This window comes from Grus americana, chromosome 4, assembly GCF_028858705.1.
Source record: "Grus americana isolate bGruAme1 chromosome 4, bGruAme1.mat, whole genome shotgun sequence".
Taxonomy (NCBI): Eukaryota; Metazoa; Chordata; class Aves; order Gruiformes; family Gruidae; genus Grus; species Grus americana.
Window position 1 is genome coordinate 81,975,366 of NC_072855.1, and position 13,229 is coordinate 81,988,594.

The 13,229-nt window shown below is 51.8% G+C and overlaps 2 protein-coding genes across 4 annotated transcripts in view; both read left to right on the forward strand.

Annotated features, from left to right (window-relative positions):
• The window catches only part of MTHFD2L (methylenetetrahydrofolate dehydrogenase (NADP+ dependent) 2 like), a 65,277-nt gene extending 63,910 nt beyond the window's left edge, over positions 1-1,367 (forward strand). For all 3 annotated transcript variants that reach the window (XM_054824134.1, XM_054824138.1, XM_054824135.1), the window contains one exon: positions 1,323-1,367. The gene's annotated coding sequence lies outside the window, so the exon portion shown is untranslated. The remainder of the gene's footprint in view (positions 1-1,322) is intronic.
• Positions 1,368-2,669: 1,302 nt separating this feature from the next.
• On the forward strand, positions 2,670-12,268 carry EREG (epiregulin). Its single transcript, XM_054824145.1, has 5 exons — positions 2,670-2,934; positions 9,644-9,727; positions 10,064-10,187; positions 10,762-10,908; positions 11,865-12,268. Exons 1-5 carry the CDS (start codon positions 2,889-2,891, stop codon positions 11,923-11,925), a joined length of 462 nt encoding a protein of 153 aa, XP_054680120.1. The 5' UTR covers positions 2,670-2,888; the 3' UTR covers positions 11,926-12,268.
• The last annotated feature ends 961 nt before the right edge of the window (positions 12,269-13,229 follow it).

Here is a 13,229-nt window from a genome sequence, read left to right on the forward strand (position 1 = left end):
TGGAAAGACACATAAACGAATAGACGGAGCTCAATCCGTACCTGTGAAATAATCACTGCTCTGAATCTGCTGCTGTGTCCGAGTACCTGTGACGTGGAAAGGGGGGATTAGGCCCAACATGGATGTGAGTTGAGCACATGTGCTTTGTAAACAGAGGTTATCTTGAAAGATGGTTATTAAATCATTGCGAGGTAATAAAAGCAAGTCTTTTGCACAAGCTCTTAAGGTATTGCCTCCTACACTTGTTACACTTTGTAAGGAAGACAACCCTGAGATGTCCAAGCGTTCTGGGGGCTCCTCGCTGGTCGGATGCCAAGCGGCCTAAGTCCCTCATCGACTGGAGCCGGGTGTGCCAGTTCACCCCAGCTGGAATTGAGGCCACTGGCTGAAATGCTCCCACCAAGCTCCGTTGCCCAACCAGTGCTACCTCTCGGCGTTGTACAGACATGTCACTCCGTACTCAGATCCGTGGGATGCAGTGAATCTACCTTACAGTGAACCTATTGGTGCGGGAAGGCGCTACTCAGTGAGAACAGCCTCTTGGAAAATTGGCTCTTAGGGCGTGTGCCAGCCTTATTCCGAGAGGCAGTCTCCATGTGGAGGAGAGGATGGCGAAAGCCGCAAGCGGGGATGCCAGGTGCGGAATCGCATTCCGCGAGACAAAGAACATGACAGAAAGATGAAACTAAGATGCGTGTATGATACTTGTTTTCCATGTATTCAAATCTGAAAGAGGAAATTCCAATGAATTGCTCCAATTGTGTCAGCATTACTCGGTATCTGGATACCGGTACAAGACTATAATTAAATGCTCTCTTTCAGAGGATAAATCATGCAGGAATTTAAGGGTGAAATTAATTATAAAGTGGAAGTTCTACGGTGATGCTGCTTTTCAAGGCATCTGTATGCCCACACACAGAGAAATGCTTCACTAATCATTGCGATTGCTTCCTTTACTCATTGGGATCCCTGAAAGAGCAGACAATAAAATCCTTAATAAGGGGGATCAGCCCAAATTAAAGCAGCAACAAAAACAGTCATGGGGCATCAAAAAAAGGTACCGTGTGCTAATCTTAAAGCGATATACTGATTGTGGGGGGGTAAGCCATGATCCTGATGCGGGGCGGGGGGCCGGGGAAGTGACTCAGAAAGAGATTCCAACTGTATCATGTCCCACTTAGTTGTGGAGCACCAACTGCTGAAGGCTGCTTTCACACTGATTTTTATTGTGTTTATCTTGCCGACTCTAAGAGCATTTGGATAATTAATACATGGTGCTGATAGACCATTGCATAGTGACACATGGCTCTCTTTAATTTCAGCATTTCCACACTTCCGTAGACCTAAGAAAACGCTCACAAAATCAGGAGGAGTATGATTTGTAAGTACGAGATCTATTCCAGCTCCCTGAATTAATGTGTTCGTGAATTGTAATTGCAATCTCAATGTGGAGATTTAGTATATTGTATTCTGCAGTACCTTCTACAATTAACTCTTTTGTATCAATAACCGCTTACAAAATGGACAAGCTATGGATACCTGAGTCACCAGCTTTTAAACTGCTCGTCACTACCAATACGCAAATTCCTCACGCTGTGAGATAGGCTTATCGGTTCTGCAATAAATGGGTTATCACTTTGCCTTTTTTGACGATGGAGAGCGGTAAGGCAGAGGAAGAAGTTTTTTGCTTTAAAAGGAAAAGAAATAACCGCCCTTGTGGAGCAGCATGTGTAGATAAAACACACTTTATATTTCAGGCAAATGCGTGCAGTAGGGATTTGGGGGCGTGGTGTCGCTCAGCTATCTGACGACGGGATGTAAATGCCAACCAAGGCCTTGACTAACAGCAAAAGCGTGGGTAGATTTCAACCAGATGCTTCAAAGCAGGGCTTTTTTAAAAAGTAGCGGTAGCTAGTCGACTGCTGTCTAAGTAACTGAAAGATGCTACCGGGCTGCGAGGAGGCTGAGGGCTGGAGGGGCAATGTGGTGTCAGCGCTCGCTGACCTTGAGCCCCTCGTGTCTGGCCCCGGTGCTGGGTGAGGTGCTGGCATTCCTGCGGCCTGTGCTGTAAGCTAATAGACCATTTCTGCCCCTGGGGCTGAGGCTCCCTGCCAGCACCACGTGTGTGCCGAGGGTCACTTCAGCCATGCCGGCAGAGGGGAGAGGAGGGAAGGCAGCAAGTTTCTGGCCGCCCGCCCTGACGTGTTTTCCAAACCTTGCTTTACGCGCGGGCGGCGTGCGTGGCCGTGCGATGGCCCGGCGGGCATTCGTGCACATGCAGGGCCCACCCGGGCAGCACGGGCAAAGGCTCACACCGTTACGCCTCGCACGGATGAGTCGAAGGCAAGCAGAACGCGGCGGTGCGAGGCTGTGCAGCCGGCTGCGGGCAGGCATGGCCCGGGCACGCCCGTGGGTGCCTTGAGCCTGAGGGCTTAGAGGGGACGGGTCGTGTTGCGACCCCACGTACGAGTGCGGTCACGCGTGCTCAAATCAGGAACCTGGGGAGGGCTGAGGCAGGAACGTGTGGGGCCGGACCTGCCCTCCCCTGCCTCCCGAAGCGCCGCGGTGCGCCCTCCTGCCCGCCGCTGGGGCAGCGCCCCATGGGCGCAGGGGCCGGCACGGCACGGCACGGCACGGCACGGCGGGGGCACAGCCCACCCGGGGGCGGCGGGGCAGGAAGCGAGGAGGCCGGGGCCGGGCACCTGCCCCGAGCCCAGCCGCGGTTTCATCACCGGCGAGCGCTGCCCCGCCTCTCCCGCCGAGCCATAAAGGGCCGGGGCGGCGCGGCCGGCACCCACACCGCTCCCGCAGCGCCGCCGCTCCGCCGCAGCCGGCTGCCGCCGCCTCCTCACTTTCCTTCTCTTCTTCTCTCCGGGGACGCGAGGGCCATGGACGCCGGCTGTCTGCGAGCCCGCAGCCTGCTGCTTTTCCTCGGTGAGTGCCGCCGCCGGGCCCCCGCGGGTCGGGGTCGGGGCCGGGGCCGTGGTGAGCCGCTGCGCCCTGCTCCGACGGGCCGGCGGCTCCTCTGCTCCCCGGGCGGGACTGCCGGGGCCGGGAGGGCGCCGGGTCACTGGTCTGGGGCATGCTTTCCGTAATGGAAAATTTCTGGTAAAAGGTAAAGCTGGGCTTACCTTCAGGTGAAGTCGACGTGTTTCTTCTCGGAGATGAAGTCACAGGGCAGGGTTGGGTGTACCTGGGTGGCTGTACGAGTTGAGGAGTGGAACACGCAGATCTTACTCTGTGGTGTGCTGTTCTGGGGTGTTTCGTTGTTTGTGCGATGCCCAGGTGTGCCGTGTGACTGAGTGAAGGTGAATGTATTCCCCTTTTCCCCAGCTTTGCTCGCAGCGCAGTCTGCTCAAGGCATAGAATCGTAGGATCGTTAAGGTTGGGAAAGGACCTTTAAGATCATTGAGTCCAACTGTAAACCTAACGCTGTCAAGTTCACTGCTAAACTGTGTCCCCCAAAAAAGGCCATGTGATCTGTTCTCTTTGACCTTGCCCTGTGTTGTTTGTAGGCTGCTGCTGCTGCCTTCACCCAGGCTGTGCTCTGGGTGAGCTCAGCAGGTGAATCCCCACGGCAGCAGAGACTTCCTTATGGTAACAAAACAGGTTGTGGCCTCCCTCTGCTTGACACACCTCCACCTCCTCGCTGGGAGCGTGTTTCTGTACTGTGTGACACAAGCTACCTGAAAGTCCAAAGTGAACATGTGTATCCTTAGAGCAGAGAGAGTCCTGGAGCCTGGGCGCACTGTGAAGCAACAACTGATCCTTGCCGCACACCTCCGCTGGGCACTGGCAGTGACAGGCAGCGCCTGCTGAGAGCTGACCCTGTGAGGTGTCTCGAGCTGTGTGGGCAGGAAAAGGTTGAGGCAGGACCGAGACCCGGTGCGTTCGCACGGTGCTTTAATGACGAAACACGTTCTCGCTGTCGTGGTGTTGGGCTCGGGGTCGCAGTCGATGGGAAGCTCAGTTCCTGAAACTTTTCTTTTGGGGCGGGTGTTCCCTAATCTGCTAAGCCCACCGCAGCTTGAGTTTGTGTCTGTCATCTTGGCCAGGTATTTCCATAATAGCTTACGGAGCAGCTGCTGCACAGCATCTGACAGCAGGCTAAACATCTTGTAGTCTGTGACTCAGCCGTGCTTTGCACAAAACTGGCACTGGAAGGAACTGGTATGTCTTCATGGATTTGTATATGGATTTATTTATTTCCGGGGCAGGCACAAAATCTAATAGTAAGGGATGGATTAGTCATAGCTAGATGGCATCATAACGAGTGGTAGGAGCACTTTACTGCCTTTACCTCCCAGGTCAGTAGCGTAAGCAGAACTCGGTGCTGCTGGCAGAAGCTGGGAAGACTGTAGCTGGCATTACGCCTGGGGTTCCCTGTAGAATGGCTTAAGCCTAACTGAAGTGACAGTCATAGCCAGCTTCGTATCCTGGCTATCGAGGGCTTGGCACAGCAGAAGGCGGTGGTGGGACAGAGCCATCGCCCAGCCCTGAGGAGCCACGGTGCCGTGCCGGCCACACGGTGATGTGGCGGGGATGGAGCCAAGCCCAGGCCCTGCCTTTTCTGTGAGTTCCTGCGGGAGCCTTGGCACTGGTCTCCTTGCGGTCTCTCACTGGGAAGACAGGCCTCGGATCTCCAGGCTCACTGGATGGTTTCAGGAGCGGCTGACCTTAGTTTTCCTGTGTCACGTTTGTCTCGCCATGGTCAAGTGGGGCGAACGTAAAGGTCCCTGAGTCTGGAGATGTGGAAAATGTCAGCGGCTGATGTGTCTGGCTAGAAGCAATAATGGATTTCTGCTGCTTCTGTGGCGTAGGGATCTCTGCCCCCAGGCATGCGGTGGAAGGCAGAGTGGTCCAGGCCAGGGGTAGCACGTGGATAAGATCACTGGCATGGAGCTCTCCACAGGGATGGAAGCAATGCTGAGATCACTGGGCACACATAATACGTAGTTATCTGCAGTATGTCTGCTTACGAGTAAGTCCTGGCACAGTATTGAAAGTGATCACGCGGGCCTGCAGCAGTTTTGGAGCGACAGCGTTCCCACGCAGGCTGGTGCTTCCAGGGCTGCCTTAGAGCTGCTCCGGCCTGGCCCCGGGCATCCGTGACGTTGAGTCGGCAGTCCTGAAGTCATGGGCACGAAACGTGAGATGGGGAAATCTGAACGCTACTTCCCAGAAATGTGCATAGGCACTTCTGTCCCATTGCCCTAAGGGTAACTTATTTGAGTCTCTTTCTCTCGGTAGCATCACATGTGGTGCCGCCGTTCAGACAAGAGGCCAAACGTACGCAGACCGCAGGGGAATGAGGGGTGGAAAGGGATGGCAGCTCCTCCTTTCCCACGGGTGAGAAGAGCGAGCTGTGCGTCTTGTGTGTCTCATCTCAGGAAGAGGAGTGTTGGGCACCCGCCTAGACGGGCACGGCCAGGCAGCTAGGCGCCAGGTACGTTCTCCCCGAAACAGCAAGAAGAAACTGGATGATATATCCTGAGTGCAGGGATAGGGCGGTGTGCTCTGTCTGAGGTAATCAAAATTATCTCAAATGACCTCTTCCCCTTTCCCAGGAAACATGCTCAGCCTGCGTGGATAACCTGAACTCTAGACATGCTGTGGTTGATGCGAGCAAGGGGTATAGTTGCGCAGCCAAGTCTTGACTCAAGAGCAAGCTGTTTGCAAGGCTTTCTGGCTAACTGTGCGTTTCTGTGATCCTCATCTAAAACGCAACCACCCGCCTAGCCTTTATTGCCAGAGGCGCTTGCTTTGTCTGAGATGGCCTGCAAACTTCTGTGGCTAGCTAGGGAGGCTAGCAGCAGAGGGCTACGGAAGGCGACGCGCTGGAGTTAAACGGTGGTGGTAGTGATGCTCACAAAGCTGGTAGGACAGACTGGCTAACTTCATGTTTCCCGGCTAGTCTGCGCAGAGAAGGCCTTAGGCAGTCAGACATGCTCTGGGTGTCCAAAACCAGCTGACGGGGATCCACTTTGATCTGTCTCTAGAGTTAAAATGGGCTGAGATCCTCCAGGTGCGTGTCACTCGGACACCCCCGCGCTTGCCGTTGCTTTGAAAGTGCAACCCACGTGAAAAGGGTAGGCGCTACCGCTGCGGCAGAGAGACCGCAGAGATGCCAAATGTGAAGTAGCGTCATGGGGTCTTCTTCAGATGAACTAGTGCCAGACTAGTGATCTTGGTGACAGGCAACGCCAACTCAGATGATGATTGACCTCTCAGGAACCTGACGGTTCCTCTTTAAAATAGGTGTAAATCTTGCAAAGAGGCTAGTTCTCAGTTACGCGTATCCTGTATGTGTGTCCTTCATTCCTAGCGCTCATCCCGTAACTGGAACCGATAGCTGGCTTTCAGCGGATGAACGGGTAATTAGTCCTTGCCTGTCATCTCTGAGGAAGGGTGCAGGGAGCGAAGGCAGCCAGTCTCTGTTCCTCGTTTCCCTTTAATTCTTTGTGGAAGGACGAGTAAAGAGCAGCATTATTCCTGTTCCAGCGACGGCCAGCGCTGTCAGCGTTACTCTTACAGGAACACCCGCAATACCTGTTGGTATTGTGTGCGCATGCTGGCGCTGTGGCTATGTGCTGCGCTCGCGTTCCTGCGAGGCACACGTGAATATCCACCGTCTCATTGCTGTTATCTTGTACCCTGTACAGTATTTGCTTAGTGAACGGTGAAGGAATAAAAATATTAACTACCTCTCCCAGGTCCTATATTTGGCATACATCATCTGATAATTATTCTGGGAAAGGCTCTCCTTTGCCTTTGCGGCGTGTGGATCCCTTATCCTCCCGCAGGATCCCCCTCCCATTGATGTCAGAGGAGAAATATGTGCATGGGGGAAGGGGCAAAATATAACAGTGCAGAGCAGGACGAACTTTGCCCCAACGCAGAAAATACCGCTGGGTGTCAGCAAATATCCGTGCCTGCATTCCAGCCTTTCTGGCCGGTGTGCCTGCAGTCAGGAGGAGGTGGCTATCAGCCTTTGCTGGGTGTTGGGGCAGGAGGAGGTGTATTTCATTTGTCCCTCACAGGTGTCTGAGTTTTGGCCTTTCCTCTAGCTGTAAAGCAGTGCTTCCTCCTGGAGCCGAAGAACAGCTGGCCTGTCTCTTGTATGTACCTAGGTTTGAATTTCTCAAATGCGAAAGCCAGGTTCTGGTAACTCTCCAACTGGGAACTTCAGATGAAAAAGCAACTGCTCAGGTTATGCTCAGATCGAGGAAGTGTGCAAGCTGAAGCAGAAATATGTAGGCTAAGAGAGATGGTCAGCTGGCTTAATCCCTCTACTTAACCGAGTACAGTAGAAGTAGATGTCTCGAGTACCTCTAGCATATCTTGCCTTGACTGATGTTCCTTACTGTCGTGTGGCCCCCCCCCGACCAGGTCTTGCCATAGCACGTCATACAGAGGTGAGAGCAGCGGAACGTGGGGACAGGAGGGAGCCTCAGGTCACTAACTCTCGCTAGTCATAGGATTTCAGCATCCCTTCTTGCAGTGACGTGGTGTACGCTTCATGGGACAGAGCCAAGGGAGCAGCTTAGTCCAGGGAGCGCTCCTGAAATGTCCCTCTGGTTCCCGCAAAGGAGCACTGACCCGGTAAATCTTCTTTTCCCAGCGTCGTTTGGGACACCAGTCCCAAAGGCTGCCGTTCCAGCAGTAACTGAGGTGCCACCGTCTGTCGGCTGATGGCCTCATCCTTCACACACTTTAACTTTCTGTTGTGGCCTTAGAGAAGCGTTAAACTGCTTCTACTGATGAAATCTATAGTGAGTGCAGTACTGTTTTAAAAAATAAATCCCACCCTGAAAGTAAACTTGCTGGTCCTGCCTCGTTGGAGTGAAAGGCAGGTCATGTTGAGTCACGCTAGCAGGCGCAGATGTCTCCAGCTCCTGTACGAGTCAAGATGCCGGCATCATTGGTCTATTACCGGGGCTCTTGCTTGGGCAGACCTAGTCCTTGTCTTTCCTTCTAAAGCTTGGCGGAAGCCTGGCTTATTAGCTTCGCAAGGAATGCGGTGGAGAGGGAGGTAAGGGGAGGGAATGGTGTTTTTAAAGAAACACATATGCACAAAACCTGCTGTCTCTCTAAGATGGACGTTCTTGCTGTTCTTGTATCTAGCTGGAATAAAGCTTAAAGGAAGCCTAGTAATCACCCCAAAATAGATGAGCTGCAGGAAATCCATAAATCACTGCTAGATTTAATACTGGGATGTAATGAAACTTTCTAATAACTGGAGTCGAATTAGAGTGATCAAGAAATTAGGAAGGCACACTCCCTCCATTAGACATGCATGACCTGACAAGTTAATAGAGGCAAACAGCCCAAAGACACAAATTACAGACTTCTGTGGAATGGGGCTGATGACTAAGCAGTTCATGAGCAGGTTAGTTTGTGACCACAGCAGGAGTGTTAGCCAAGTGGATTTTATGGCCAGCTGGGGAAACATTGACTATTCGTCGTGGGCTAGCCACGAAGCTACAAGTACTTGTGTTGGACTTCAAATCCTCTTTGGAAATGTTCATTTAACTAGTAGAACACCTGAAAGCTGTGCCCGTGCCGCACTGTACAGCCCGAAAGATGTCCAAATGCTTTATAAGCTGAATCTCTGAGAGAAGTGAAGGAGGGCCCTGGCTCCCCAAGGAAATGCAGCCGCCGCTCCAGGCGCCGAACTCCTCAGCCTGCCTGGTGCAGTCTGCTGTTGTGCTGGTACCCGCGTCAGACCTGCCGAGCTGCGGTTTGCTTTAGTGTGGAGGGAGGACAGAAACATACCTGCTTTCTTCTGGGGTTCTGCTGAGATGAGTAACGCTGGCCCAGGATCCATAAAGTGGTCGGTAACCTCTGCAGCCCAGTGACCGCACAAAGAGGGTTTGGTATCTCGCAGTAGCTGTCTTTGCGAGTGGGCTTTTGAGTGAAATAGTGCAACACGAGCGGGCGTTAGTGCAGGAACTGTCCAGCCTTAGGCCGGCTACAGCAAGGAGAGGTCTGAGGAAGCTCTCTGCTGCTCAAGAGCAGCCTTTGTGTTAAGCCTACCTCGGGCAATATGCGGACCCTGAAGGCAGCGGTGGGCTGCTGAGCCTGGCTCGGCGCTGACCTGCTGTACTGAGTCACCAGCCACACTGGCTTGCTGAGTCCTAGGGAATCCTTTCCCCGCGGACTGCTGTGACTCAAGGACGTCTTATTTTGATCACCAGAAGAATCCTCCTGCGATGAATGCTGGATTGTCGTGCCTAATTGCGGAACCCTGGCCGCGTCCCTGGCACGAGCGCCGTGCCAGACTGTTCAGAAACCTAACGTAATGGAGCTGGACTGATTTCTCCCTCTCCCGTGTAACCTCTGCAAGCGTGTTCCTGCCCAGTTTCACTCAGAGTGTGGTGAGAGGTGGTCGCAGACACCGAGTTTCTGGTCGATCTCTGTTCTACATTGGAAGTTTGTATTTCAGAGATGTTTCTTTGGGCTGCCGTATATAATGTAGGCAGCAGATCTGAGCCACATTTTTTCAGCTTACAACACTAGTTTTTTCTTGCCAAGATAAAAAGCTTCTGTTCCTCTTGTATTAATTTAATGAGTACACCAGCTGAAATACCTAACTGTACTTGAAAAGCATCTAGTTTTGACTCTTGTTTTTATTTTCTTGTAGGTTACCTATTGCAAGCAGTCCTGGGCACAACTGTCATCCCATTGTGTGGGCCCGGTGAAATGGACAACTGCACAACAGCACTAAGTGAGTGTACTTGTTGAACAAGAACCATTTTTTAGCCCGCATTTCCTTTATTTAGCCTGCGTTTCATTTAATATTGCTTCTTCCAGCAGAAGAGCTCTGTCTTAGGTGAGAACTCTGCTGTAAGAGCAGAAATAGTTTATGTGGAACTCCTGAAGGAAGTGTCAGTGTAACTCTGGCCTGGGAAAATCCTCTCCCCATTCAGAAGGCTCTCCTGCTTGAATGCCTTACCGCACTGAAGGTCTCTTGCCAGCGAGACTATTAGCGGTGCTTGTATGTTGTTTGGGAAGTACGAAGGGGAAATAAGGTTGACGAGATGCTAACCAAATCTCCTTGCAGTCCAGACAGAGAACAGCCCACGCGTGGCTCAAGTTGGGATAACGAGATGTAAGCCTGAAATGAAGGACTACTGCTTCCACGGCCAGTGTGTGTACATAGTGGACTTGGATGAGCACTATTGCAGGTATGGACGGGACGCAATGCATCCTGCGCACCTCCCTGAGGTGAGCTCTGAGATGAGCCGCGCGTGGCCTTTGGTCTCGCTGCGATTGACGCTTAGCTGGGACGCCAGTCCAGCAAAGCATTTAAGTGCTCGCAGAACTTAAAAAGGAGCAGTGTATCTAGAATGCACCTCAGCTGCCTTGAAGCGAGTGTGAAGCACGTGGGCTCGTCCTAGTGAGACCTGGGCGAGAGGTTTAGACACCTGAAATTAGTCACCGACCCAATTAAAGCTTGGGACACTCGTTCTGATGTGCTTCTCCGTTCATCTGTTTTTACAGTAGCGCGGGATCCAGACCTCAGGCAAAGCAGCAAAGTCTCTCCTTTGATTCAGCCTACAAAATAAAGACCCTCTAGGCATTTTTAAGGGTATTAGTCGTTTATTTGAAGAATTTGCAACCATTTCTAGGACGGCATGGGCTTGAGTTACATCAGTTCAAGTTGTTTGTCGCTGAGGAAAGAGCAGGCCAGTGGGCTTTGTGGAGTGCTGAAGTGTAACCCCATGGCGATGTCTCTAATTCTGTGTCTCTTATCCTCAGGTGTGACGTAGGCTTCTCTGGAGTCCGATGTGTGCATTCAGAACTCGTCAGACAGCCCCTCAGTAAGGAGTATGTGGCGCTGACAGTTATCGTAGTTCTGCTTTTCCTCACCGCCATCTCTATTGCAAGCTACTACATCTGCAGAAGGTAAGGAAGATTTTCTTCGTGGCTCAGGAAGGCAGGTCAGCTGCGTGCGTAGCACGATGTCTGCTGAGTACCTCCAGATAGTTCGATACGCAGAGCCGCTAGCCTGCGCTTAGCAATGTGTTCCAAAAAGGCGGTATGCTGACTACGTAGCATAGCCCGAATCGCAGGCTGGGCAGCAGTACCCTCAGCTGCCTCTCGACTGTGTAGCTTAGTTCACGTCTGTCTTAGAGGGCGTGTTGGGGTAAAGGACAGAGCGGAGAGGGAACAGGAAAGTTCGAGTTCCTTTTCTTGGTAATGCCGTTTCCCCAGTCATCAGGAACTGGAGAGCAGCTGGATTAATGCTAGCCAATTAGTTTATTGACCGTGTTATTGTGGTGACTGTGATATCGGGAGCACTGCCTTATCAGCTTTGCCATGAAGGACGGCAGTCTTCTCCATTGACGGACCCACAAGCAGCAGGAATCGTTCTTCAGGCTAACAGCTACTCGTAAGCAGCTGTCAGAGAGCCGAGAAGGCGGAACAACCCGCCGAGGGAGAGCTCGGCTTTGCAGATCTGATAGCTAGGTGATAACCACTGTAATTGCTCTTCCCTACCTGAAGACTCGATGGTGCGTCATCTCAAGCAGAGCGTGGCCTAGATGGTTAGGGTACTCAGCCCTATTGCAGGGAAGGATCCCGCAGGATTTTTCAAAAACAAACCTAGTACCAGCAGCAAGACTTTAATGCAGAAGTGAAATCCTCAGTGAAGAGTTGAGGAAGGAGACTCGGCATGCAAGTTATCTCAGACCTGGAAATGAGCACAGACAGAGCCTAGCTGCTAGAGAGTTAAAGGCAACATGAGGAGGTCATACAGTGTTCTTTTTCTCCCTTCCCCACCCCCCCCCCAATTCACTCCCTAAAAAGCCATTTGGAACAGCTGGCTTTCCAGAACTCACACTTCCCTTCTCTACTTCCAGGTACCGAAGCAAGAAGAGACGAACGAACGCCAACGAATACAAGGAAGTTGGCGCCCTGTAGACGAAACAGCGGCTTCCTACAGTGTTCTGTTTGTCTGGATGGACTCAGTGGCTTCCCATCTATTTAAATGTTATTTTTATTAACAATATTTACAATATTTATATCCTGTTAAAAATTTCAATTGTTTGGTGATCCAATCAGTATAGGTCAAGCATTTTATTTTCAGTGTTTTATTTTTTTATTAAATAATGTTTCCTAATGAGAACCCCACCTAAGTGGTTCTGTGGGATAGAGATATATTTTTATAAAAACTCATCTTCTTACTCTGAAGAGGAATTTTATATTTATTCTTGTGAATATACTCAGAACAATTCTACTCCTTGAAATAAAAGTTCTAGACAAAGTCAAAAAGTCTGTGTGGTTCGATTGACGTGAAACGTGGCGTGGTGTGGCTGAGCAGGATGTTTGAAGCCCCAGCAGTTAGTTTTGGAGAGAGAAACCATAGTATCGCTAATAATATGCATCGATGCACCTTAGTTCCAATGAACATAGCGATCAGCTGGCATAATTGGAGGAAGACTTAAAGGAAGACAGAGCGCAGGTCCTAGCACAGCCTGTCCATCACGGACTGCGTGACAGTGGCACAGATCTCGCATGCTTGGGAAGTTGGGCCGGGTACGTTCGGGGTGGCAGCGGGGAAGCGGCAGCTCGGGTTGGTGGGTCGGTGCAGCTGAACGCGGTAGCACGTGGCAGCTCAGGGTATGAGCGTAGCCACAGGAAGAAAACCCTCTGAACCAGTACCAGCGCTCGAGTCCTGCCTGTGGCGCTCCCGCCGTAGCGTCTGTGGGGCAAAGGAAAGGTTTGGAGTTTGGGCTTAATGTAGATATCTTACTGGCCTAAAATAATGATAGACTAGCCCGCTGGGTTTAGCTACACCCTCGCCGTGGCTCCCTGTGAACAGGAAGGGTTCTTGCAGCATCGGAATCATCCCTGTTAATCCCGTCACTTCTCACACTTTCAGAAGATGTGAGAAAAAGCACAACCTTGACGTCATTCCCGGTCTTTGCCGGAGGTCCGTGCGAGCTGCGTCGGCCTGCGTTGCTTGGTGCTTATGGGCGGGAGACCCGTGATCCATTGACCTGTGCAGCAGGACCTTGTGAGGAAGAGTGGTGGGACCCGAGACATCTCAAAGTGGGAGTGCTATTTCAGAAGCTCTCGGTCAGCCGGAGGCACTTGTGGAGGAGTAAAGGGGCTCTTTCCCTCTCTCCTTGAACTGCCCTCCGGTCTTAGATGCGCTTGAGAGCACATGAATGAAAGGGGGGATCTTATTCTCAGAAAGAACCATTTTCATCTGAGCTTGTAGG